Source organism: Myotis brandtii, unplaced genomic scaffold (genome assembly GCF_000412655.1).
Source record: "Myotis brandtii unplaced genomic scaffold, ASM41265v1 scaffold499, whole genome shotgun sequence".
Classification (NCBI taxonomy): Eukaryota; Metazoa; Chordata; class Mammalia; order Chiroptera; family Vespertilionidae; genus Myotis; species Myotis brandtii.
Genome location: NW_005369027.1, coordinates 2492583 through 2518834, shown reverse-complemented (window position 1 = coordinate 2518834; position 26252 = coordinate 2492583). Strand labels below are relative to the sequence as shown.

At 42.2% G+C, this 26252-nt stretch overlaps 1 protein-coding gene across 1 annotated transcript; it reads right to left on the bottom strand.

Annotated features, from left to right (window-relative positions):
• Positions 1-502: 502 nt before the first annotated feature.
• On the bottom strand, positions 503-13619 carry SRGN (serglycin). Its single transcript, XM_005876813.2, has 3 exons — positions 13467-13619; positions 4314-4461; positions 503-1440 (listed from the first exon to the last, which is right to left on the bottom strand). The coding sequence occupies exons 1-3, from the start codon at positions 13540-13542 to the stop codon at positions 1197-1199; spliced, it is 468 nt and encodes a 155-aa protein (XP_005876875.1). The 5' UTR covers positions 13543-13619; the 3' UTR covers positions 503-1196.
• Positions 13620-26252: the final 12633 nt, after the last annotated feature.

Genomic DNA, 26252 nt, shown 5'->3' with positions numbered 1-26252 from the left:
TTAGGGATTGGGCCTGCCCTCTGCCACCCGGAGCAGGCCTAAGCCAGCAGGTCGTTGTCTCCCGAGGGGTCCCAGACTGCGAGAGGGCACAGGCCGGGCTGGGGGACCCCCCCTCCCCCGCCCCCCAGTGCACAAATTTTTGTGCACCGGGCCTCTAGTTTTGTTAATAAGACTTCTATTCTGTTAATAAAATATCTGAGCAAAAATAATTATTATCCTGAATTTAGGACAAGAGATCCCAGACAGCCGAAACTGGTTTGGCTCAGTGGATAGAGCGTCGGCCTGCGGACTGAAGGGTCCCGGGTTCGATTCCGGTCAAGGGCATGTACCTGAGTTACGGGCACATCCCCAGTGGGAGATGTGCAGGAGGCGGCTGATCGATGTTTCTCTCTCATCGATGTTTCTGACTCTCTCTCTCTCTCCCTTCCTCTCTGTACAAAATCAATAAAATATATTTTTTAAAAAAATTTAAAAAAAAAAGAGATCCCAGACAGCTTAACCCTTTGATTATACTTCTGCTTTAATAGAACAACATTTGAAAATACACAGGTATCCAGGAAAAAAGGTAAAGCAGTATGAGGTATGGAGAGCACAACTGTGCTTTACTCTGGGTCTTAAGTTTGTAATTGAAATAGCAATCATATGTCTAAACAAACCATGTCCAGTAGCTCTGCAAACACATCCAATGGTAATACTAGAGCTGCACACTTTACACTGTAAAACATGTCAAATACCCACTTTATAATTCACTGTGTTTCATCTGTTTGTTGTTGGTTTGTTTGTGTTTTTTTTTTCACTTAAAAAAAGGGCATATCTATAATTCACAATCAAAGTCAGGTTCCTGAAGACTTAGGTATGAAATATTGCCTGTCAATTTGCTTCTCAAATTCATTTTAAAAAAGAAAAACAGTATAATTTATTCTGTAAAGCCATTTTATAGACATGGGGAATCTAGTTAATTCATAGCAATATTGATTGAATATGATATAAAGAAAGTGCAAATATTTTCTAGGACAATAGTAATAGGTAAAGGAATATTTAATAATTCATGAGAAAAAAGTTGATAAAACTTAAACTTCTTTTTCAGATGTTTTAAAATTTCTATAAAACTTTTTGTCCCAAAATTAATCATTTAACTGTGAGACACAAAATATTCTGAATGCATTGGCTGGTATCAAGGTGGGAAACCCTCTCTTCTACATAATAAAATTCTCTTCCGGTCCATCTTGACCCAAGTCCTGGTCATCTGTGGGCACAGGCTTAAAGTTGTAATAAAAAGCATCATTTGTATCCACAAATGATGGTTGGTATTCACTCTCCGTTCCAGTGAGGAAGCCATCTCCAGAGCCACTTCCAGATCCGGAGCCGGAGCCAGAGCCTGATCCAGAATAGTCCTCAGAAAGAGGGAAGACATCATTCAAGTTCTGGAATCTCATCATTCTGAAGTAAGACAGAAAAATGAAAAAACCACAGTAAAGTTGGAGACATAAGGAAGATAATTGCAATATATTTTTAAGGTAAGAAAATAAATGCAGCTACCCAGTTAATTAGTTAATCAAATTAAAAGTTAAAATTTCCCATATTCAATGCTTTAAAACAAAAAGTAAGTCAGACCTTTTCACATGTTTGCCTACACTTGTTTTATGTAACTCGTTGCACTTATCTACTCCACATCTATCCATTGCAAACTCATATAAACAATGCTAATTTTCTTATTACTAGCATAAGAATCCTATACTTGAAATAGGCTTAAGGGATCATTTATTAAAAATAAAAAGACCCTTTTATCTATTTTCTCCCACTAAAAAAAAGGATAAACAAGACAGCCTAGATAGATGACATTCTTCCCTAATTTAAAATTTCTACAAAACTTCTAATAATTCACAGTGCTTTGACAAAACCCACTCGTAAGAGTGAGAAGGAAAGTTACTGGCTGTGGAGAGGGAAAATCATTGAGATTTGAGGAGAGAAGAAATGGTGTAAAGTAAGTGTTTTGAAGAACTTGAGTTATTCCTCTAATATTTTAGATTTAAATAAATCGCTATTGAAACCTAAGACCTAAAATAATGGAGGATGCTGTAATACCAGTTCAAGGTTAGTGCCGTGGACTTAAAGCAAAAGCATAAGGGCTCTTTCCTCCGTCGTCCTGTGATGCCTTACGGGGAGCATGACTGTCCTGGCTGATGCTCCAAGGGTGTCAACAATGCTGGGGAGAGGCAACACCCGGTTCTTGTTAGGCCACGCTCCAAAGTCACCATCTGGTTTCCAACTGTGATAATGAAGGATGGTTACACTGGGGAATTGGAAATTACTGATGACCACGGAGCCGGGAAAATTGTTGTGAACCTCACCGGCAGGTTGGACAAGTGTGGAGTAATCAGCCCCAGATTTGATGTGCAGCTCAAAGGTCTGGAAAACTGGCAGAACAACCTACTTCTGTGCCGTCACTTTGGTTTCATTGCACTGATAACCTCAGCGGGCACCACGGACCATGAAGGAGCAAGACAAAAACTCCCAGGAGGGGAAATCCGGGATTCTTTTTCTAGGTGTGTATTACATATCTATATAATAAAAGCCTAAGCGACCATTACAGCAGAATGATCAGAACAACGAGTCGCTATGATGCGCATTGACCATGAGGGGGCAGATGCTCAACACAGGAGCTGCCTCCTGGTGGTAGTGCACTCCCACAGGGGGAGCACTGCTCAGCCAAAAGCCGGGCTCACGGCTGGCGCGCCTCTGCGGCAGCACTAAGGAGCAGCGAGCTGAGTGGTAAGGAGCAGTGAGCAGGCAGGCGGTTAGGAACAAGGGGTCCCAGACTGCCAGAGGGATGTCTGACTGCTGGCTTAGGCCCGATCCTGGGGGGATCGGGCCTAAGCCAGCAGGTGGACATCCCCTGAGGGGTCTCAGACTGTAAGAGGATGCAGGCCAGGCTGAGGGACCACCCCCTCATGCATAAATTTTGTGCACTGGGCCTCTAGTGTGTAAATAAAAGGCCTCAAGGGACAAAAACACATAAGTCAAAGCACAGGACAGGACTGCAGAGGGTGGCGATGATGTCATCTCCTACACAGTGAAGGCAGTGATGAAGGGGTTCACCAGGATCCCCCAAGTCATGATGGACTTAGCTGGTTTGGGCATGATGATTTACCTGGCTTTGAGGAGAGTGGTTTTCTAGGTGTAGCTCTGAGGACTAAAACTTTTATAAAAATCCTTTTAATAATTCATTTTTGCTGTATGTTATATAACTTTGATATTCAATGAAATAACGGATTCTAGTTCAATTCAATTTTTTGTTACTTATGAGTTCCTATTGAATCTTTTTTGCAAGTTTAAAGCAGGTTTTACTTGATCAAGAAGAGGTTTGGTTTTCTTTTATATTATTGAGGGGGGAGAGAAAGAGAGAGAGAGAGAGAGAGAGAGAGAGAGAGAAAGAGAGAGAGAGAGAGAGGCATTGATTTGTTGTTCTACTTATTTATGCATTTATTGGTTGTTTCTTATATGTGCCCTGACCAGGGATCAAACCCGCAACCTTGGCATACTGGGACGCCACTCTAACCAACTGAGCTAGCCAGACAAGGCCGTGGTTTTCTTTTGTAAGTCATGTCTATTTATTCTTCCTTTCCTTGACTTCTTCTTGCTAAAAATCACCACTATCTAATTCCAGAACATTTTTTTGAACCCTCAAGAATCCTATACCTTTTAGCCACTCTCTATTCCTTCCTTCCCTCCAGCCCCTGGCAACCACTAATCTATTTCCTGCCTCTATGTATTTATCTATTCTGGGCATTTCCTATAAATAGAGTCATATAATATGTGGCTTTTTGTGTCTCGTTTCTGTCACTTTGCATAATGTTTTCAGGATTCATCCATGATGTAGCCTGTGTCAGTACTTCATCCCTTCTTATGATTAAATTATATTACACTTTAGGGATATATCATTTTGTTTAAACTATGAGGTTGATGGACTTTTATTAGATTTTAGTATCTATTGTGTTCTATTTACATAAATAAAATAATGTTCAATCATTTTCAATACTTGTTGGTGAAAAATATTCTCACCAATTATTTTCACAAATTTTTTACTCAATTTTTGTCTCTGCCAAAATAAAAAGACTTTGCAAAAGAATACGTGAGCCATGTATTCTTGCACATCTCATCTACCAGTAAATACATTTTACCATGTACTGTGCAGTGAACACCAAACCCCCAAAGCAAGAGCCTGAAGAAAAACACTCTAGACGACCCTCCCACCTCCATGCCAAGATCTCAAGAGAGACTGGTGAAAGTAAAAGTAGAGCAAGACCACTTACAAAAAAGGGTCAGTCCTTGGCGGGAGGATTCTGTTGGATTCACCTGGAAGTAGGTCGAACAGTGGTCCCTTTTCATCAATGCAGTTTGCAGAAGTACTGTCGGGATTACAGCGGACCCTCTGGTACCTGGCTCTCCGCACAGGTAAACCTGCCCAAACAAGCAACCCACGTGGTTAATAAGTACCTCGTACACAGCTGCTAATCTATTCTCTGTCACTAAGAAATTAAATAGATTCTAAATCTGGTAGCAGGTAAGGTGTGGACAGATTTTATGACAGGAGCACACACTGGGTACCAGCCTTTTACACGTGTACCGTTTGTCCTTCTCACAACTCCCTTACAAAGTAGCCAGAGTTGAAGGTTAAAATAGGACTTGGTGACCAGCTGCATGGAGTGAAGTCGGAGCTCTGCTGCTGATGGGCTGTGAAACCTTCTCTTCCCTGAGCCCTCACTGCAAAACAAAGATCTTAACAGTGTCTCTTTTTCATAAGCTGGTCACAAAAATTAGATGCATGTAAATGCATGTAAAGACCTTAACATTGGGCCGGGCACACAGTAAACACCTGATAATATTAACTAGCATTATGTTTGTACTACTCTCTTCATTTTACACAAAGGAAAACTGAGGCCATACAGGTGCTGCCCGGCTCTTCTTATAGAGATGAGTCCCATCATGTTCACAAAGGTTAGGAATATATTGCATGTACCAGACATATTACAGGGTCCTATTTCTTTAGGGCCATTGAGCGCCCTTAGGAATGCAAGCAGTTAAAAAGGTGGCCTCTTTTTTTGCCCTTCGACCTAGTCAGAGATTTCAAAACAACAAGGCTCCTCCTCACAGAGGGACAGGCGGGCTGGACTATCCTAGTCTGTCATAGCTTCCTTTGAGTTTAATTTCTATGAAAATGTTATGAGATTATATAGGAGATCTCTAATTAATTCATGAAATAAAGTCTTCATTCCTCCATTTAGCAAGGATGGAGGCCCAGTGGTGAGAAATACTTGACCCTTCAAAAGGTTCATCTCCTCCCCACCCCAAGCACATAGTTTATTCACATGAGTGCAACTAGTAATCACCTAGCAAGACGGGGCATGCCTACAATTCTTTTTTTAAAAAAATTATAGTTGACATATGCAATTCTTGAAAAGCAGGAAAGGTGGTTTTAAAGCCCAGCACATTGTTGTCCTATACAGATCATAACAACAACTACTAAAAAAATATATAGTGCTATGGACAATCGCTGCAGCATTTTTTGCAATAGCAAAAGATGGGATGCCCTGGCCAGTGTAGCTCAGTTGCTTGGGTGTCCTGTGCACTGAAAGGTTGCTGGTTCAATTCCTGGTCAGGACACATGCCCGGGTTGTGGGCTCGATCCCCAGGGTCGGGTGTGCAGGAGGCAGCCGATCAATGATTCTCTCTCATCATTGATGTTTCTATCTCTCTCTCTCTCCCTCTCCCTTCCTCTCTGAAATCATTTTTTTAATGTAGCAAACAAAAGAAAGGGAAATTACTGCTAATCTCATTACCCAACTCCCCAGAGATGGTGGATTTTGGAGTTCTGCTTTTCTTCCTCCTGGGTATCTGTGTTTCTAGGAGCATATGCTCAAATACGTTGTGTCCCATTCTCTTCTGACAGCAACTCTCAGAGGTTAGAAAGTGGAGCCTCTTCTGAGGTCAAGTTCCCCTTACATCTCAATGGGATGGCCAAGAACTCTGTTCTTAAAAGACTGCAGAACCACTGAATGCTTTCGAAACATCCTCTTCATCATTATGGCCCCTTTTCTCATGACTATTACCTCTATCCTCAACTTTTTTCTAGCTAGTTTTTCTGATTCATTCTATAAAAACAACACTACCAAGTTATTATATCATTAAGATATACATGATACATACTTATATGTATCAATAGGGAAATAGAGGAATAGGTAAAATACAAAAGTTACATGAAACTGTCCACCTTAGTATTATTCAAAATAGGAAAATATAATCAAAACAATAGAAAATGCTCAAATAAATTATTTGGCATTCATATGAAAGAATGTTAACCAAATGGTAAAAAAAGTGGTTTGTTAGGGAAAAGACTATGTAACATCATAGGAAAACCTCCATTTTAAAATGAGTGAAAAAAGCAGAATGCCACTGTGATGCATAATAGTTGTTTATATGCATAAGGGTTAAGGAAACCATAGAAACAGATATGGGGGGAGATGAGAGAAAATACACAAAAATAGCTAGTAGTAGACTCTGGTGATTTTTCCCCTCATTTAATTTTCTAAATTGCTGTAATAAACAATATTTCTTTAAAATTATAAACAAAAGAAAGACTTTAATGTAGAAAAAACCTAAATATTCTCTTTTCTTTTTTTCTTTCTTTCCCTGCCTTCCTCCCTTCCTTCTGAACTGCTAGTCTATCACAATCTTTCCCATGGTTCCTCAATACAATGTCTGGTCTGGGACAGCTAATCATTTAAAATGGGTTGGAGGGAAGAAGGGGACATATGTAATACTTTCAACAATAAAGATTTTTAAATAAATAAATAAATAAATAAATAAATAAATAAAGGTTAGCTCTGTCACTGCCTAGAGGCTGGGGGTCAGGTGGCAAGATGACATCACAATGTCCGCCCCTTACCAGCTGTGTGACCTTGACCTACTTAACCTCCCTATGCCTCAATTGCCTCATGCACAAAATGGGGGAAAGTAGTAAATCTAATAATGAGATATAAATATTAAGTGTTTAGGATAGCACATGGTCAGAGCTCTTTAAGTGCTGTTTCTCTGTTTAGGAGAACAACAAAGACCGAGCTCTGATAGAGAATAGCTTGTAGAGAGACCAGAATTTAAATTACTGTTCTATCGTTTAATGCCTCTCTGATTCTCAATTTCTCATCTTTCAAGTGTGAATAGTGTCCCAAAGAGTTCCTGTTTAAGTAAGGTAAATGTATGTTAAATATCTACCACAGCTTTTGCATATGGTAGGTAGTTAATACATTTTAGCTCTTTCTTTCTCCTCTGGTTCTTTCCTAAAGCAGCCTAAGTTTGGAATCTAATTATGTACTACTTAGAAGTCTTAAGCTTGCAGGTGGGGTAAAAATTTAAAAAATTAAAAATCAACATCGTCTCCAGCAGAGGGTGCTGTCTTCACACCCTATGTTGTCAGACCAGTGATTTTTCAACCACTGTAGCAGCAGGCACACTGGTGTGCAGCGAGATTTTTTTTTTTTTAACTTTTACTTTACTTTACTTTACTTTACTTTACTTTACTTTATTATTGATTTGAGAGAGAAAGAGAGAGAGGAAGGGAGAGAGAGGCAGAAACATTGATCTGTTGTTCTACTCACTCATGCATTCACTGGTTATCTCCTGCATGTGCCCCTACTTGGGGATCAAACCTGAAACCTTGGTGCATCTTTGGTGCATCTGGTCGATGCTCCAACCAACGGAGCTACCCGGCCAGGGCCAAGAATTTTTTAAACATGCAATTCCTGACTGTTTAGTCAGGGACACTGACTCTGTTCCCTAGATTGTCATATTTTAAAACAACAGCCAACACAACAATAGCTGTCCAGTGTGAATGAATTAAAATTACACCCATTTTTTGTCAGATTAGCAAAAAATAGAATATATGTTTTCTGTGTGCCACAGAATTTCAGTGATTAGTTTTGTATGCCAAGAGATGAGAAAGGTTGAAATCGCTGGCCTAGACAAACACTGTGCAATAGTAACAGAAGACGAAACCACCTATGGAATTTTCAATGTTATAGCAGCCATATTTTACTTATTTATTTTTTAATCCTCACCCAAGGATACCTCCTCTATTGACTTTTAGAGAGAGAGTGGGAGGAAGGGAGGAAGGGCGGAAGAGAGAGAGAGAGAGAGAGAGACCTCGATGTGAGAGAGACACCTTGATTGGTTGCCTCCTGAATGCGCCCCAACCTGGGAGGGATGAACCTGCAACCGAGGTGCAGCAGCCATATTTTAAAGAGTAAAAAGAAATAAGTGAAATTCATTTAAATACATTTTATTTAAGCCAACATATTCAAATATTATTACTTAACGTAATATAAAAGTTACTGATTTTTTTTATACTAAGACTTCAAATCCGGTGTGTATTTTGCACTGAAAGCAGGTCTCAATTTGGACTCGCCACATTAAACACATTTTAAGAAGCCCCCCCAAAAAATAAAAAATAAAAAAAAGAAGAAGCCACAAGTGGCTGGTGGTTACCATTTTGGACAGAGCAGGTCTAGGCAGTATCCTCTACATGTGGCTAATGCATTGAATATCAAGCCAAAGAAATATTTGCATAGGTAGGAAGTTAAACTGACACTTTATGAGGAAGAAGCCAGGTGATTGACGACACCTTTTCACTGGTATAACAAATACAACTTTGGTAAACTAGTAAAAAAAGAAATCTAAAGTACAAAATTTTCCCCAAAGTTCAGAATCTCAGCTTTTAAAATTTATAAAGGGGGTTTCTTTTGAGGGGGATGACAAGATGTTCTAAAATTGACTATGGTGATGATTGCCTGTATCTGTGAATACATTAAAAACCACGGAACTGTACACTTTAAACAGGTGAATTGTATGTGTGTGAACTTGATCTCAATAAATCTGTTTAAAAATTTATAAAGAAATCAGAAGTGGCAGTCACCCTCTCCCCCCCACTCCAAAGTTGATCTGAGTTGGGACTGGTGTTTTTAAAATAAGGAACGTGGTTACAGACCGTAGTTCCTCGCATGTCTATTCAAAGGAGTTGGCAGGATGTGAAAATTTGACAGATTCAGCCCTTGATGGTGTAGGAGTATCTTGACTCTCTCTTGCTTGAGAGAAATATTTTATGATTACCATATTTAAAAAAAAATAAAAGGAATGTAATACCGTAATCAATAAAGAAATTTTTAAAAAATAGTAAAAAATAAATAAAATAAAATAAATGAGAATTATATGATGTAATAGATGTTTTATCACTACAATAGCAACAATCTATAATATATAAATGTATCAATCAACATGTATACCTTACATTTACACAATGTTCTGTGTCAAATTGTATTTCAATTAAAAATAAGATAAAAACAAAAAAATAATAAAAGGTAAAAAAAAATAAAATATAAAATAAACCAGGTGATTGACGACACCTTTTCACTGGTATAACAAATACAACTTTGGTAAACTAGTAAAAAAAGAAATCTAAAGTACAAAATTTTCCCCAAAGTTCAGAATCTCAGCTTTTAAAATTTATAAAGGGGGTTTCTTTTGAGGGGGATGACAAGATGTTCTAAAATTGACTATGGTGATGATTGCCTGTATCTGTGAATACATTAAAAACCACGGAACTGTACACTTTAAACAGGTGAATTGTATGTGTGTGAACTTGATCTCAATAAATCTGTTTAAAAATTTATAAAGAAATCAGAAGTGGCAGTCACCCTCTCCCCCCCACTCCAAAGTTGATCTGAGTTGGGACTGGTGTTTTTAAAATAAGGAACGTGGTTACAGACCGTAGTTCCTCGCATGTCTATTCAAAGGAGTTGGCAGGATGTGAAAATTTGACAGATTCAGCCCTTGATGGTGTAGGAGTATCTTGACTCTCTCTTGCTTGAGAGAAATATTTTATGATTACCATATTTAAAAAAAAATAAAAGGAATGTAATACCGTAATCAATAAAGAAATTTTTAAAAAATAGTAAAAAATAAATAAAATAAAATAAATGAGAATTATATGATGTAATAGATGTTTTATCACTACAATAGCAACAATCTATAATATATAAATGTATCAATCAACATGTATACCTTACATTTACACAATGTTCTGTGTCAAATTGTATTTCAATTAAAAATAAGATAAAAACAAAAAAATAATAAAAGGTAAAAAAAAATAAAATAAAATAAAATAAAATAAAATAAAAGGAAGTATGCTCTTGTACCGAAAGATTATCTTCCTAAAAGGCCCCACTTACTGGATCTGCTCGTTGATTTTGTCATAGATTCCAGGGAGAAGAATGATTTTTCTTTAGAATCCCTTTCCTTCACTGCCCACCACTTCCTTTCTCCTCTCTCTCTCTCTCTCTCTCCTGCTTTACCGAAAATACTTTCTATAAATAAACATTACCAGAGCAAAGAGCTTACTGCAGTAACCTCTGTCCTTTTATACTGTAATACCAATTTTCCCCCAACATCATCACAATTTACTAATTTCCTCTTCTTAATGGCGACTTGCTGCAGCAGGTGTGTTAGAAAAACTTAAGCAGAAACTGCCACGGGAGGAAGGAGAAAAGACCATTTGATTCACTGTTTGGCAGCACTCAAACAGACCTCACTATCTAAGTTGAAGTTGCTTCCTACTGGCCCGTCAACTCTACAATATGGAGAGGAGACTCCACCCTTGAATGGTTTGACAAGCTATAAAAGTATCAAGTTTACTTTCAATTTCTCCCTCTCTGTCCCTCAACTCAGCGGCGAACTTTAAAGCAAGGGCTATAGTCCAAGCAAGGTTTTTTGTTTAAAATAAATAAGATCTCTAATACACCAAGAAGATAGCCAAGTTGCAGTAGAAAGTTAGTTGACCTTAAAATCAGACGAGCAGTTCTGCTATTAATTAGTTGTAAGGGGCCTTGAGCAAGTCTCATAAATTATTTGCAAAAGGTTGATGTAAAGAGCAAATGAGATGACGAGTATAAGATCCAGTTTTCTCCTCTTTAACTTGGTGTTAGTTCCTCCTCACAGGGACTGTGATGATCATGTACCAGAGAATGGATGGGAAAACCCATTACAAGCAAACAGCAGCACACGAGTGGAATCGGTATCTTTACTGTGATCTAGGAGACAGTGTGGAGTGGACACATGGTCTGGCCCTGACCCCTTTGGCCATACCTGCTCATGGATTTTCCAGGTTCTCTCTTTATGGGCATCTTTGAAGAAGAGAGGCAATAAGAGAGCTTAGGATTCACAGGCCTCTTCAATAACCCCCTGGAAGCTCGACATGAAAATGTGTGAAAGACCCTGGAGAGCCATCTGTGCCCTGCAGGGTCTCCCACACATTGCCAAGCTTCCATTGCTTTGACTCTGTAGACAGTTGTACACCATGTCTTTACTTGGGTTGGACTCATAGTAACTGATACGGGCTGAATTGTGTCTCTCCCCCACAATTCATCTGTTGAAGTCCTAACTCCCAGGACCTCAGAATGGGACTAGCTTTGGAGATAGGGCCTTAAAAGGAGGTAAAGAAAAATGAGGTCATTTGGATGATCCCTAATCCAATATGGCTGGTGTCCTAAAAAGAAGAGGAGATTGGGACACAGACATATACAAAGGACCATATAAAGGTACAGAGAGAAGACAGCCAGCCAGAAGCCCAGGAGAGAGGCTTCAGAATGAAGTCAACCCTGCCGGCACCTTGATCTTGGACTTCCGGCCTCCAGGGCTGTGGGGAAATAAATTTCTGTTGTTTAAACCACCAGTCTGTGGTGCTTTGTTATGATAGCCCTCGCACAGGAATACAGTAACCTAAGATGTTTTGAAAATGTTCAGTAAGAGCAAGTCAAAAGGCTAGTTAATTTGATCAGTTCAGTCAAACCAATGGGTTAAGTGGGGAAAGGATGCTATCGAATCATATCTGGCATCATGTGGATCACTCACCATGTCGCCATGGGTGGGCATCTATTTCTGTTCTTATTCAGAATTGAGCACAAACCCTTCATTCCAACTTCTCCTTTGGAAACACCCTAGTTTTTCAATTCATTCATTGTCTCTCTTTTTGGTTTCTTTTCCAGCAAAGAGCTAAACCTACCAGGTGATGACATAAATGCTAGTACTTTATACAATCTCATAATGGTTTCTTTCTTTCTTCACTTCTTTTTGATGAATACCTACTACATGGAACATTTTTGTTTTAATTCTAGTTTACCTGGTGAACCTTGGTGGGGAACATGCCATTTCTGGGAAATTTTGAAGATGTAAAGACGTCTATAGCTCTGGCCAGGGAAGACCCAGCACCACTGATCACTGTAGCCTGTGCAACAAACATGGACCTTTCTGCTCTGGATCTTGCGAGAACACATGGAATTATTCATCGAACTAAAGATATTCCCTAAAAGACCCAAGTCAAAGCCTGTTCCCTACAACTAACAATGTTTAACACTTTAAAAAAAACCAATAGATCAGTGGGAAAGCTTCAGCAACATTGCTTGCTGTTTGTTCTCCATAATTGCATCACAAGAAGAATGATCTTATAAATTTCCAATACATAATTAATGTATCTGAGATCAGCGATACGACTTCCTTTCCATCAGAAGTAAAAACAAGATGCAAAGAAGCAAACCTGGGACATGTGTGTCACCATGACTCAATATTTCCTTTACAGTTTAGGGGAACTTCATGTTTTTCTACTATGAATTCTACCATGACCTCTGCCTTATTTAGACAGGATCCCTTATTTACCAAAGGAGCAGCTACTGTATATTTCTTACAAACATTTTTGTTTTCTTAGTCACTCAAGGTTTTACCTTAATTCAGTCTTACTAAACAACCATAAATGACAGAGAAACCTAACAAGAAATTTTCAGATGTGATGTTTCTCTGACCAACAGCACAAATACTAAAATTCTTTGGTCTCTCTTTAAAGTCTAAGAGTGTTTTCATGAACTAGGCCTACCCATAATTGAATTTTCACTAAGAACCAAGTTTAAAAAGATGAAAAAAACACGTGGTCAAATTTACTCTGATTAAAAACTAGCACTTCCCAGTGTTACAATAATTATGACACCACTGGAATCCATGAAAACTTGGGAGAGATGTGGACAGGGGTGGGTAGATACTCCAAAACACCCAACAGTGCCACCTCCTCCCTGCAACAGGTTGTCATTCCTTTCTGAGCTTTAAAAAATTTATAGCCCATACATTTTCATCCAAAAATAAAATGGTGCGTTTCAATCATTGTAAAGAGTTTACAAGTCTGAGAGTTTAATTTTTCTTGGTACCAAACTTAACCAAACACACACTAAGAATTTCAGTCACCAAAATTCCTTTTCCTTTGCCTACTTTCCCACAATATAATGCATCCTGTACTTTAAAGTGAATATAATCATTGGTGTGGACCCTGGGGCTTACAGGGAAGATGACAGGAGAACGAGAGTCCTGGGGCTTACCTTGAACTGAAGAGTCCAAAGTCAGGATGAGGGCGAGAGCCAGGACCAGCCGGCTGCATGGGAGAAGCACCTGCATTGTGACCAGTCTTCCAAAGCTCTGCCACTTGCACGTCAACCCCACCGTGAGGAAATGCAGAAGGCGCTCTCTGTCCCTTTTAGAAAGGGTTCTAAAACCTCAGGCCCTGCCCAGAGCTCACGTCATAACTTCCTGAACGAATAGAAAGAGATCCACATCAAAAAACCAGAGAGATTGAAAAAAAAAAGGCAGCCAAATAACTATTCATACCCATTATGAAACAGCATTTCTCTCCCAGGTCTGGCTTTTCAAAAGCTTTGTTGTTTGCCACTTGCCTGTTAGAAAAATTTTTTCCACTAAACCTGTAGAATCAGCATTGAGTAGAGTTTGTTTTTTTTCTTTCTTCAAGTAACAATCAGAGCACAAAATTGCTAGCATTGAGTCCAGTGCACTGTTGATGAGATAAGGGAGCTAAGTACTGCTTTTTTTTTTTTTTTTAATCACTGAGCATCTTCCACATAAAATATTCTTAATTTTTTCTTCAGGGGTAGCATAACTCACTGAGCCCAGCTCAAGAAGAGAAACTTCAAAGCTGAGTTCTCAACGACAAGAAAATGCTGTCAGATTTCAGATGACCGGTTCCTTCTTCTTGGACTCCGTTTCTCCCGTCGGATCACAGACTCTCCCTCTACCTCAAGAACAGAGTATTTTCTGTTATAAAGAACTGGGTGAAACAAAGATGCTTTTGCATTCCTCTGCTCCTTCACACTGAGTATTTCTTATGATTGGATGGCATTTACATTGTCATCTTTTCTCCTGGTAATATTTTTCAACTTAGGTTTTGGGTTTGGGCCTTGAGTAAGCTGAAAGTCTGAAACAAGGGGAGGTTGTCCCCTCAGTGGGCTGCTTACTGGGCCTCAGGACACACACAACCCACTGGCCCTGGAAATGAAGCAACAGCATTTTCCCAGGTTCCAGACTGAGGAACGCCAGGCACAGGCTGGTCACACAGTAAACCAGAGCCACCTGCCTTTCCCTTACTTCCATCCGCGGGTCAGCCACGCTCCCTTTCAACGCGTCTGTCCCTACGGCTCCACTTGCCATTTCGTCTTCACTCGGGCCTGGCCTTTGACAGGAGGGAGGGGTTTCCCTTCCCTGGGCCTCGGCTTCCTGCAGATTCCTTTACCATTTCCTGCTAAGGACAGGCCTCAGAATCTAATCGCTGACTGGTGTGTGCACATCCACCAGGGCTACAAAGAATGCACATTGTGATCCTCCTCCGAACCCGCTGGAAGGCACTCTTCTGAGTACAGCAACCAGCCCCAAACTCCCAAACCCAGTGCATTCCCCACCACGGACCATTGGTTTCAGCTTGAAATACCAGCCCTCATCTTTGGTCCTTTTTAATCCTACTCCCCAGTTTAAACCCTGGCACCAAAACCATAATCCCTGTCAACAGCTTCAATGAATTCCCTGCCAAATGTCAGAGCTGATTAGAGCCTGTGTTTTAAAATGGCAATGTTGGAGGCTTTTTCCATTTGGGTACTTCTTTTTCTTCTTCTTAGGGTCGTGGCGATTTTTTTTTTTTTAATTTGCAGCATTTGTGAGCATTCTTCTACCAGTTCACTGACAATCAACGGTTTCTTTTTTCAAATAGCCTTCCTCCAGTTTCATTTCCCTGGTTCTCTTCAAGCTGTGGAGGAGCAGGTCAGATGCCTGCAACAGCCAGAAACCTGGGTCAGAGCTTGTCTCCCTCATTGCCCAGATCAGAGATGCTGGGCCACCTACTCTTCACACTCCCAGGGTCCTAGTTCTGATATTGATGTGTGAAACCCATGGGAGGACACCCACGGAAGCTTAGGGCACACACTGTGAGGGTCCCAGTGGCATTGCTGCACTGGGCTGTGTACCTTCTTCTCACCCAAAGTTTCCTCCATTAGCCAAAGAGGACCCCTAGCTTCCCCTAAACCTCTGCCTCTACAATATGCATGTTTTCCATAATTTCAAAACAAATTCTATTTCTAATTTAATCCTGCATTTACCAGGCAACCTTAGGTGCACCTACCCAATTTCACACTCCATTGGTTTGCCTATAAAATGGGTATCTTTATGTCTTTACAATCACCCTGCACCAGGACACCAATCCGTTCCTTGCATAAGAGAGTAACTTACCCTCCAACCCCCCAAGCAATGTAAACATCACTTTTCCATAGCTTTTGGCTTCAGGGTGGCCTTTTAAAGAGGAGGACCTGTTTGGAACACTTGAACCTTCCCAGCATCACAACTCAGCAGAACACTTGACAAGATGAATTGAGGTTGTCAGAATTGTGGTTGTGAGATACTGATGGCCACACCAAATGGCTCTAAGGAACGCCTCAAGGCTCATTTCCTTTTTAAGGCTCCAAGTTAAAGATTCTGCCACTCAGCAGCCTCTGGGGAATGAAGACTGGGAGGGTCTTGACTGAACTGGGCACTGCACCAAAACAACAAACAGCAGACAGATCCTGTACCAAATCCATATGTCTCCGGAAGAGACCTTAGAAATCGTCTTCATTCAAGTCCAGAAAGGTATGTGACTTGCTGCTGGTCACACAGCTGGTGAGTGGCAAAACCAGGTCTAGAACTCATTTCCTAATTCAAAGCCCAGTGACACACGAAGACTGATGAGAAAACAAGACTACGAGTTATAAACCATCAGAATCCTTCCTTTTAGTCGTTTTACTTTTTAGGGGGACACACCAAAGTATTTCTATTTGAAATGATAAAACAGCTGGGATTTGCTTCTAAATAATTCATTTTGAGGAAGGGGGGATAAGGGAGGTATAAAAGTGGATAGATAATTGCTGAGGCTGAGTGATGGGTAGATGGAGATTCATGATATTAGTCTCCCTACTTTAATATATGTTTGAGAATTTCCATAGTAAAAATCAACCTTTTAAAATGGTATCTTTGCCCAGCCGGTGTGGCCCAGTGTTGAACGTTGACCTAGGAACCAAGAGCTCACGGTTTAATTCCCAGTCAGGTCACATGTCCAGTCCATCCCCAGTAGGGGCCATGAAGGAGGCAGCCAGTCAATGATGTTTCTCTCTCTCGCTCTCTCTCTCTCTCTCTAAAATCAATAAAGAAAGAAAGAAAAAAAGGCTGCCCATATTTACCAATTAAATTACTACACTTTAGTTATTTCTTATTTTTTGTCAAACTCTAGGCTCTTTTTTGGGGGTCTTGGTCACAAACATGAAAATGAACAGAATTGCTTAGTAAAATGCTATTTAGAAGCTTAACCATTTGGTCACAATTATTACATTGAGATAGTAAAAAATTTTCTCATGGGAAATCTTAACTTTTAATCCCACCTCCCAACCCCAAAAGAATGAAAGGAACTGCCCATCCTCCATCTAAAAAGATAGTATCTACTGCCGGTACCAGTCACTCTTCTGATTTAGATAATATGGTCTATATCTGATGACCTTTATTTGATGATATCCCCAAATGGATTAATCTTCTAGATTAGTTTAGCATGTTTCTGTACATTCCCCCAAAGCAATGAATGAATGAATGAATGAATTCTGTATTGAACACTTCTATTTTGTTGCATGTACTAGTCTTATCTTCACACCTAGATTATTCTAGAGGAATAGTTTTGATCAGTATAGAATAAAATGGGCTTAAATAACTGTTGATTACCAAAAAGTTAACAGTGGCTTTTCTAGACCTTAAGATGACATGTTTCTTTCATCTTTTCCAGACTATGTCAAATTTATAAACAAAAGCATATATATATATTAGTAATGAAGAAAAGACAACTCAATAAAAATATTGATTGTTGACAAAAATTTAACTTAAAAAAACACTATTACTGGAGAGCATTCTTTGGATAACCTCCATTTGGAAACAATGAGACTAAAGGACTTGGGTCAGAGATCAGTGCTTAGGAACTGCCTGGTAAAGTAGTTTTCCTCAAGGGAATGTAGCTGGGAAATAGATTGGGGGGAAAGTAGTAGGAAGGAAGACTGAAGGGGGAAAATGTGTGAGTTAAGTAGATACTCCAGTCTTACACAAATTAAATAAGAAGAGAATTTCTTTTCACATTTTAGAGTATCCAGGCGGTACTAATACTACTAGCACATGGGTGTAAGAGAAGTTCTTTCCACTCTTCCCAAGAACTTGGAAATAGGAAATGAGACCCCTTTCAAACAAACTCATAATAACGAACTGGAGGAAAGGTATGCAAATTCACCCTAAAACAACAGAATGAAAAGAGGGGGCGAGAAAAGTGAGAAACTTTGTCCTCAAAATCAAGCCAGCCTTCTCCAAGGCACATCCTACTCTAAAGACCAAATTGAAATCTCCCTGAATAGGATCGAGGGCATTTCCCCAGAAGGAAAGGGGTGGCCTCTCCTTCTTCGGGGCTGCTGGGAGCAGATAAGCAGGACAAGCCTGAAAATTCCTACTTTAACGGGCTTCTCATAGCTTTTAGATTCGGATTTATTCATCTGGAAAAATATGGACCCATGGTGCCCAGAATGTTGGTGTCTGCTCTTACCCTCATAGCTGCTGCCTTTAGTTAATGAAGTTCCCATTAGAGCTGTGACTTGTGCTGAAAAGGCTCACGAAAGGCCGGACCCTGTAGTAGCAGCTCTGCAGGGCTTTCCTAGCACTACTGGCCTTTTAAAAAAATTATATTTTAATATATATATATATATCTTTTTTATTGAGTTTACAGAGAGGAAGGAAGAGGGATAAAGAATTAGAAACATCGATGAGAGAGAACATTGATCAGCTGCCTCCTGCAGGACCCCCATGGGACTGAGCCCACAACCAAGGTACATGCCCTTGGCCAGAATCCAACCCAGGACCCCTCAGTCAGCAGGTAGATGCTCCACCCACTAAACCAAACTGGTTAGGGCTTTTTTTTTTAATCCTCACCCAAGGATATGTTTATTAATTAATTTTTTTTTTTTTGAGAGAGGGGAAGGGAGAAGGAGGGAAGGAGGGAAAGAGAGAAAGAGAGAGACATCCTTGTGAGAGAGAAACATCAATCGGTTGCCTCCCATAAGCAGCCTGACTAGGGATCAAACTGGTAACCCAAGTATGTGCCCTGACTGGGAATCAAACCCACAACCTTTTGTTGTACAGGATGATGCTCTGTCCAGCTGAGCCACACCAGCCAGGGCCCACTACTGGCTTTCAAACACTGTGACTTCAAGAAGATTCCAAATAGAACCCCAAAACGCATTCTGCTTCCCATCCTAATCTCTCTCTCAACTACATTAGTCACAGTGAGTACTCAACGAAGTTATTACCCAAACATTTGCATCTTAACAGAGGATGATAATCATTAATAAAGTGATTTCAGAATTTGATCCTCAAGATAAGTGGAGATGGAGGATGGGGTTTATGGGGAGGGAGGAAAAGACCGTTAGGGGCAAGCAAGCATTTACTCAATAGATCTCCGTTCAAAACCACACTCTTGGAGTTGTAGGGCTTGCCTCAAGATGCCCCTTGTTCCGGGTGACCAGAAGACCCCCACCTCAGAGGCCTTTCTGGTTGTCATAGGAGTGACTGGGAGAGAGTCAGGGCCCAGCCTGACTCGCTCACCCAGGCTAAGAGCCTTCCTCCCGTCATTTATAACTGCACTGTCCACATGTGCCTATTGCACTTGAAATGTCATTACTGTTAATTAAAATGTGCTATGTGTGTAATATATATACTGGATTTCAAAGCTGTAGTAAGGGAAAAGGACATAAAATCTCATTAACAATTTTTATATTATTGAATGTATGTTGAAATGATAATATTTTGGATATATTGGGTCAAAACGTTAAAATCCACTTCACCTGTTTCATTTTACTTTTTATTTTATTTTATTTTTTTAATATATTTTATTGATTTTTTACAGAGAGGAAGGGAGAGAGATAGAGAGCTAGAAACATCGATGAGAGAGAAACATTGATCAGCTGCCTCCTGCACATCTCCCACTGGGGATGTGCCTGCAACCCAGGTACATGCCCTTGACCGGAATCGAACCTGGGACCTTTCAGTCCGCAGGCCGACGCTCTATCCACTGAGCCAAACCGGTTTCGGCTCATTTTACTTTTTAAATGAGGCTACTCAAAAATTTGAAGTCACATATGACAGTTATACTTGTGGCCTGCATTATATTCCTATTGGCCAATGCTGGCTTAGAAAACAATGGCTCCTTTAGTGAGGAAACCCTTAGTTAGTTAGACAGAAGAGAGATGCACAACTTGAAAGTGTGGACAGTGTGCTTGGACTGAAAACGTCCTCTTCAAAGGCAGCCCTCAATGCAAAACATTCAGACGTTGGTTTAGGAAAAACTGACATCAGCAAAGGCGAAAGCAACCACTCCCGGCTGATTCACTAGGACGTAGGTACCATCCTCAGGACTCCCTGTGTATTAATTCACTGCATCATCACACTGCCCTGTGAACTTATACCTATTGCGCAGAGGAGGAAACCGAGGCACAAAGAGGTAGACATGTGAGTGAGATTTGATTTTTGGTACTTTCAACCCTGACCTTTACCAGTTCTGTGGCCCCTCACATGAGCTTTCCTTTCTGGATGAACTTTCCTGGGTTTTTAAAATTTTCTTAGTCCCATTTCCCCAACCAGCCCATCCTATCTCTCTGCTGGCACTAAAAACACAACCATTTCTGTCTGTAGGGAAAGCCCTTCCCTAGCATCACAGGACCCTAAATCCTGGAGTCTGGGCAAAACCAAGTGTCTGACAATATGGTGCTTTCAAATCCCTCCTTTTAGCAGCTCAGTGGATTGCGAGAATACAATTTTTCATTTCTGGCCCCAACAGCCTGAAGGCTAGGAAACTTTGCCAGGTTTTATCTTTTGTTATTTGTCAAAGACCGTTTTTTTCACCTTTTGCATAATAGTTCCCAAACGTTCCTGAGCTGACAGTTGGCTGCCTGCGGATGTTCTGAAGCTCAGCTAAGGAAATACTCTCAGGGAGCAGCCGGGGGCCTCGGAGCAGCTCCCCCAAAGGGGAGACGGTTAAGTGCTGGGAGAGGAAGCCTTTGCCTCTTTCACCTAATTTTTTTTTCCTGATCAAAAGATATGCTCTTGACTTTCTTTTCCTCAGAAACCACAGAAGTGAGGTGGTTTTACTTTTTATTTTTAAGTTTCAATAATAAGAATAAATAAAGCATTCACCCTGGAAAGATGCTGCAATTGCCAGCTTATTTGTAACACGATTAGTATTACTATTATTGTTATTACTATTACTTCTACTATTATTATTACCAAGTGCACTCGGGACTGGCAGGCAGGAGTCCAGAGGTGGCCAGATGTTGGCTTCTTTTACAGACGTGACCACTGAGGCCCAAGGAGTTTGCAGCTTACTCAAGGCCTTATCTTCGTTGTGAAAGAGCCTGGATCAGAGCTGATTTCCGTTAGCCCAGAGGTTTGGGCAGAGCCTGATCTCGGAGTTGGGTAAATTACGCCACCCAACAGGCAGCCACACAATGCAATTAGCATAGGCATGCTAGCCCCCCTTCTTCCCTCCCACGGGCCCTTCTCAGACTCCTTATCTTTGGTGGCCCCTTCCTGATGTTTGTGTTGGATCTGGTTCCTCTGAGGCTTTAGCTATTTCTGCCGCCTGAAACTCACTATTCCCAGGTACCCCATGGCTAACTCCCTCACCTATTTCAAGTCCTGACTCAAATCTGACCTTAAGGAGGCCCTGATTCCCATTTAATACTGCAGTCTATCCCGACATACCCTGTACCCCAGCCCCCTTCCTTTTCTTCTCCCTATAGCATTTATCAACTTACTGTCTGCCTCTCCACTAGAATGTAAGCTAGTTAGTTCCCTGATATACCCCAAGTGCGAAGAAGAATCCCTGGTCATGGTAGATGCTCAGTAAATACTGGTGGAAATGGACATTGTTCATAGCTGTTCTCAGTGCTCACCAGCTCAGACTGTAAGAACCTCAGGGCAAGGATTGTATCCCTGCCACAGGTTCACGCAGTGCCAGCACACAGGCAGGCCCTCCGGTTCAGTGTCAACTCTAAACTGCATAAAGTGTCCCGGGAACATGTGTTCCTTATTGCTTACTGTTTGTGTGTTAATTAATCCTCACCCGAGGATATTTTTTTTTTATTGATTTTAGAGAGTGTGGAAGGATGGGAGGGAAGGATGGGAGAGAGAGAGAGAGAGAGAGAGAGAAATATCAATGTGAGAGAGACACATCGATTGGCTACCTCCTACATGCCCTGGATCCAGGGCCAGGGATCCAGGGACAGGCCCTTGACCAGGAATCTGAGACTCTTTGGTGTTTGGCCAACGCTCTAACCACTGGCCAGGGTTTCTATTTCTTTACACTCTTATTTTATTCCTAAATGTTCCAAAATATGAAAATAAATTAAGCTAAAATAAAACTCTGAGGAGCAGAGGACCCCAGTGCGGCTTGCTTTGGACCCTGTGTACACCCGAGGTGTGACATGTCCGGAGCATAACCAGTCCAAGGAGAGAGCCTGGAAAACTCCGAGCCCTTTTCTCAGGGCCGGACAGGAAACCAGCGGTGGAAAGAGGCCAGGCCCCTCTTGCTTCAGAGAAGAACGGGCTCAGAGAGACTTGGAAAATCATAAGACTGTTTTCAAGCATGTGAAGGAATGTGCTGATCGGCAGTGTTCCATCTCGACAGGTGACAGAGCAAGAGAAAATACGCCTGTTTCTGAGTATAACAGAGTTCAGTGAGATTAGAAAGAATGTCTTCCTTAGAAGGAGATAAAAAACACAGCAGAATACAACCAGGGGAAATTTGAGATGTCTAGCTCTGGAGTAAAATATCTTTTGATTAAAAAAAAAAGCAAACAATTAAAGCTCTGAGATTCACAGGACAAAGACGATGCTCCTTTTCCCCATTCGTATGGATCCATAAGGGTCACACGGCGGTAAGAAGGTGGAGTGGTTGGGAGCGGAGGCTTAGACTGAGACTGCTCGGTTCAGACCTGCCACTTCCTAGTTGTGGTGTCAGTCAAGTTGTTTAACCACCAGTGCCTCAGTTTTTCTATCTTTTAAATGGGTGAACACCACACCAACCTCCTAGGAACACTTAGGATCAAATAAGCACATTCGTGTGAATACCTGGCACGTGGCAATAACGAACAAAGCCAGGCACCAAGTCAGTTCCCAGTAAGTAAGCGCTCTTACCGTCCAGGTGTGGTCAGGTTAGAAGTCCTTAAAGGTATACGTCATTCCCAGAGGTGGAGAGCTGGAATAGGGACCACAGGATAATCCTAGCTGAGACAGAAGCTACAAGGAGGCACAATAGATCTGGGAACTGGAGGATGGGCAGCTTGGGGGAAAGTGGCCGCAAGGGGGTAGACAATTGGGAAGTGAGGAAGGAAACTAAGCAGGAGCAAAACCTTCCAGAGAAATCTTAAACCCATTTTCTTTGATTTTGAAGGAGGAGGAGCCTACTATGTGCCAGGCAGGGTGTGGGTGGGAGAACCGACCCTCACACAACTCTGCCAGGTTCACCTAACCATCCCCAGCCCACAGGCGAGAATGGAGGCTCAAGGCTGTCTGGTCGAGGGGCAGAGGCCAGGACCCATCCAGGCCTCTGTCCATCTCTAGTCACAAGGTCAGGTGTCATTACAATAATTGCTCACATGTAACGTACGAGCAGGCAGAGCTCTAAGCGCTTTCCACACATTAACACACTTAACCCTCACAGTCCACTGGGGCCTGTGCTGCGGAGGAAGCTGAGGATAGAGTCGGACCCGCTGAGGCTGAGCTCCAGGCGTCAGAACAAAGGGGAGCTCTCCAGTCCAAGGTGGGCTTCTATCGGGGAAGAGTCCAGACTCAGGCCCCGCCAGTCCTGTCACCAGGCAGCTGCCAGAGTCAGCTTGTTACGACACAAACCAGATCACGTCACGCCCCCCGTCCCCAGACCCTCCGAAGGCAGAGCCATGATGCCAAGCACGATTTCTCCCGAGCAGAAATGTAAGGCCCCTAATCCTGGTCTCAAGAGAGCCCTTCTCTGACTGGATGCATCAGCAGCATCTTCTATCCTGCAGTGTGTATGTGAAGCAGAGACAGGGAAAACCCCATAATGAGCGTGCAAGGCAAGACCCCACAGGGGTCCAAGTCTCAGAAATAGCAGGCCTTAGCGACACCCCACCTCTTGCTTCAGTCCCCCAAAGAGGATAATCATTACTTCAGGGTAACCACAGAGGATGAGGCTCGGCTCGCCCCTGACTGCCCTTTGCAGGCAGGGGAGACGGGAGGCAGGGCCTGGCCCACCGTCCTCTGGATGTCCCACTTCTGGCTGTCCCGACCCTTTCCCCACTCTGGCTCGTCTCCAGACACCATCATGGGAGCTCCGTGAGGACAGGGACTGGGTCTGATCCCCAGAGTAGCATTGTGCCTGGCACAGTACAGGCTCTAGTACAGTGGTTCTCAACCTTCCTAATGCCACGACCCTTTAATACAGTTCCTCATGTTGTGGTGACCCCCAACCATAAAATTATTTTTGTTGCTACTTCATAACTGTAATTTTGCTACTGTTATGAATCGTAATGTAACTATCTGATATGCAGGATGTATTTTCATTGTTACAAATTGAACATAATTAAAGCATAGTGATTAATCACAAAAACAATATGTAATTATATGTGTTTTCCGATGGTTTTAGGCAACCCCTGTGAAAGGGTCGTTCGACCCCCAAAGGGGTCACGACCCACAGGTTGAGAACTGCTGCTCTAGTACATTTTTTGTGGACCAGATACAACTGGATCCAGCACTTGCCATGAACACAATGGACCCTGGCCATAAAGAGCTTCGTCTGTCCAGGACAAGGAAAGGACCTCGGCCACCCAAGGCCTGGGTATGTCTATCACGGAATCTGCCGCAGAGGTTTTTAATCTGATGATGATGATGTAACCGTTAAAATGTAAGGAAACCCTTGAACGGTCGCTGCCCATAATCTCACTATCTTTGCCTTTTCTGGTTCCCAACTACAACATAAGCATCATGCTTTCCAGCAGCGGCAATTACAGCATACTTACCAGATAATATTTCCCCACCATTTATCTTTTTATGCATTCCTGCTTAGTCTTCATAAGTAGCTTTTGCAAAAGGCTGTCTGCTATTCTACTCTGGCTCCTGTGCCAGTTACAAACGATGGCCCCATTGTTGGACCTGCACCCTTTTGGAGGGAATTGTGGGAAATAGTTCAGTGTCGTTGACTCCGATGCCTGTGGAGCACCATCGAGGGGCTGGACTAGGCGCACCGGGCGTCCAGCCAACCTCCTGCCTCATTGGCCCTTAAGTCCCAAGGAACACCAGCAAAGCATTGCAGTGAAATGAAAGGACACCTTGGAAGACATACAGGTGAATCACGCTAAAAAGCCCCGGCCAAAGGGCCCAAAAGAATTCTGCATTTTCAAAATGACTGAAGTAAAGTGTTTGAGGAAGTCCCCGCTCCCAAGTTTCAGTCACCAGCGGAGTTGAAACTACCTCCACACAAAGTTGTCTTTCTAAATGGCAACTCTTCAGATTTCATTGGCGACTGAGGGAAAACCCCCTTTATTTCGTAATGTACATTCTAACCGTACAGACCAGCCAGGAAATCTCAGATCCCCTTCCTGCCCACAGGAGAGCGAGGTCGGGCCCATGTCCAGCATGGCAGTTACTGGCTCTCTGGCTTGGATGGCCTCGTTAACTAACTTTTCCATTGCTTCCTTAGAAATGAAAGAACTCACATTCACTTAGTCTACACCACCAAGACTGTCTCTACCGTAAAACCCATTCTCGCCCTAACCGGTTTGGCTCAGTGGATGGAGCATCGGCCTGCGGACTGAAGGGTCCCAGGTTCGATTCCGGTCAAGGGCATGTACCTTGGTTGCAGGCACATTCCCAGTGGGGGGTGTGCAGGAGGCAGCTGATCGATGTTTCTCTCTCATCGATGTTTCTAATCCTCTATCCCTCTCCCTTCCTCTCTGTAAAAAATCAATAAAATATATTTAAAACAAAAAACAAAAACAAACCCATTCTCTCATAAAACCTACCCCAGCCGCCAGAAACTGAGGCAGAAGAAAAACCAAAGGCACACAGCCCAGCTAGAAACCCCAGGCCTCAGGCAAGTTGATGAGCTTGTGGGTTCTCCCTGTTCCTCTAGACTCTGAGGCCCCACAGGACCAGCTGTGCGCCCCGCGGTGTGGGAGGAGGGACGGTTGCTGGTCAGATGTGCCCTTCTGGAAGCTTCCGCACAGCAGAATTCTTTATTGTTTTCCCCTCCAGGGCTGGCTTCCCTTGGGGGACTTGTCAGAGCACTTACCCCATAGGATCACCTACCTTGTGAAGGGCAGTTTACTTGCTCCTACCAAGCCTTGAGCTCTGAGGGCAGGCACAGGCCTCCCAGTGACAACTTGGCATCAGTGAACCAGGAGCCCTCCCTAGAAGCTTCATCCCCTCCCTGTCTTTATCGGATAGGGATCCAGGACAAGTGACATCGGATCCAGTCAGGTCCTGGTGATGGGATGACAGCAGGACCCTCTCCACCAGTAGAGGGCTACAGATTAAGTGCACTGGGCTCTTTGGTCTGAACTTCTCTGGCTTTAATAAAACATCTCAGAAAACGAAATCTCCACTAGACACAGCTCAAGGAAGAGGGATTCCCAATGGTAGGTACTCAGTGGGTGCTAAATAAATGCATGTCTTTTTTTTCTTGGCAAACCCCAGGGGGTAGGGATAAGGAGCATCTGCAGAGATTCTGAAAACCATAGCCAGCA

What these genes read in the sequence shown, in the direction of transcription:
- SRGN (XM_005876813.2), bottom strand. Translation starts at nt 13,542, where the DNA reads ATGCAGGTGCTTCTCCCATGCAGCCGGCTGGTCCTGGCTCTCGCCCTC. An exon ending in TTTGGACTCTTCAGTTCAAG is followed by an intron (nt 4,462 to 13,466) that starts GTAAGCCCCAGG and finishes TTGTTTGGGCAG; the next exon opens with GTTTACCTGTGCGGAGAGCC. An exon ending in CCAAGGACTGACCCTTTTTT is followed by an intron (nt 1,441 to 4,313) that starts GTAAGTGGTCTT and finishes GTCTTACTTCAG; the next exon opens with AATGATGAGATTCCAGAACT.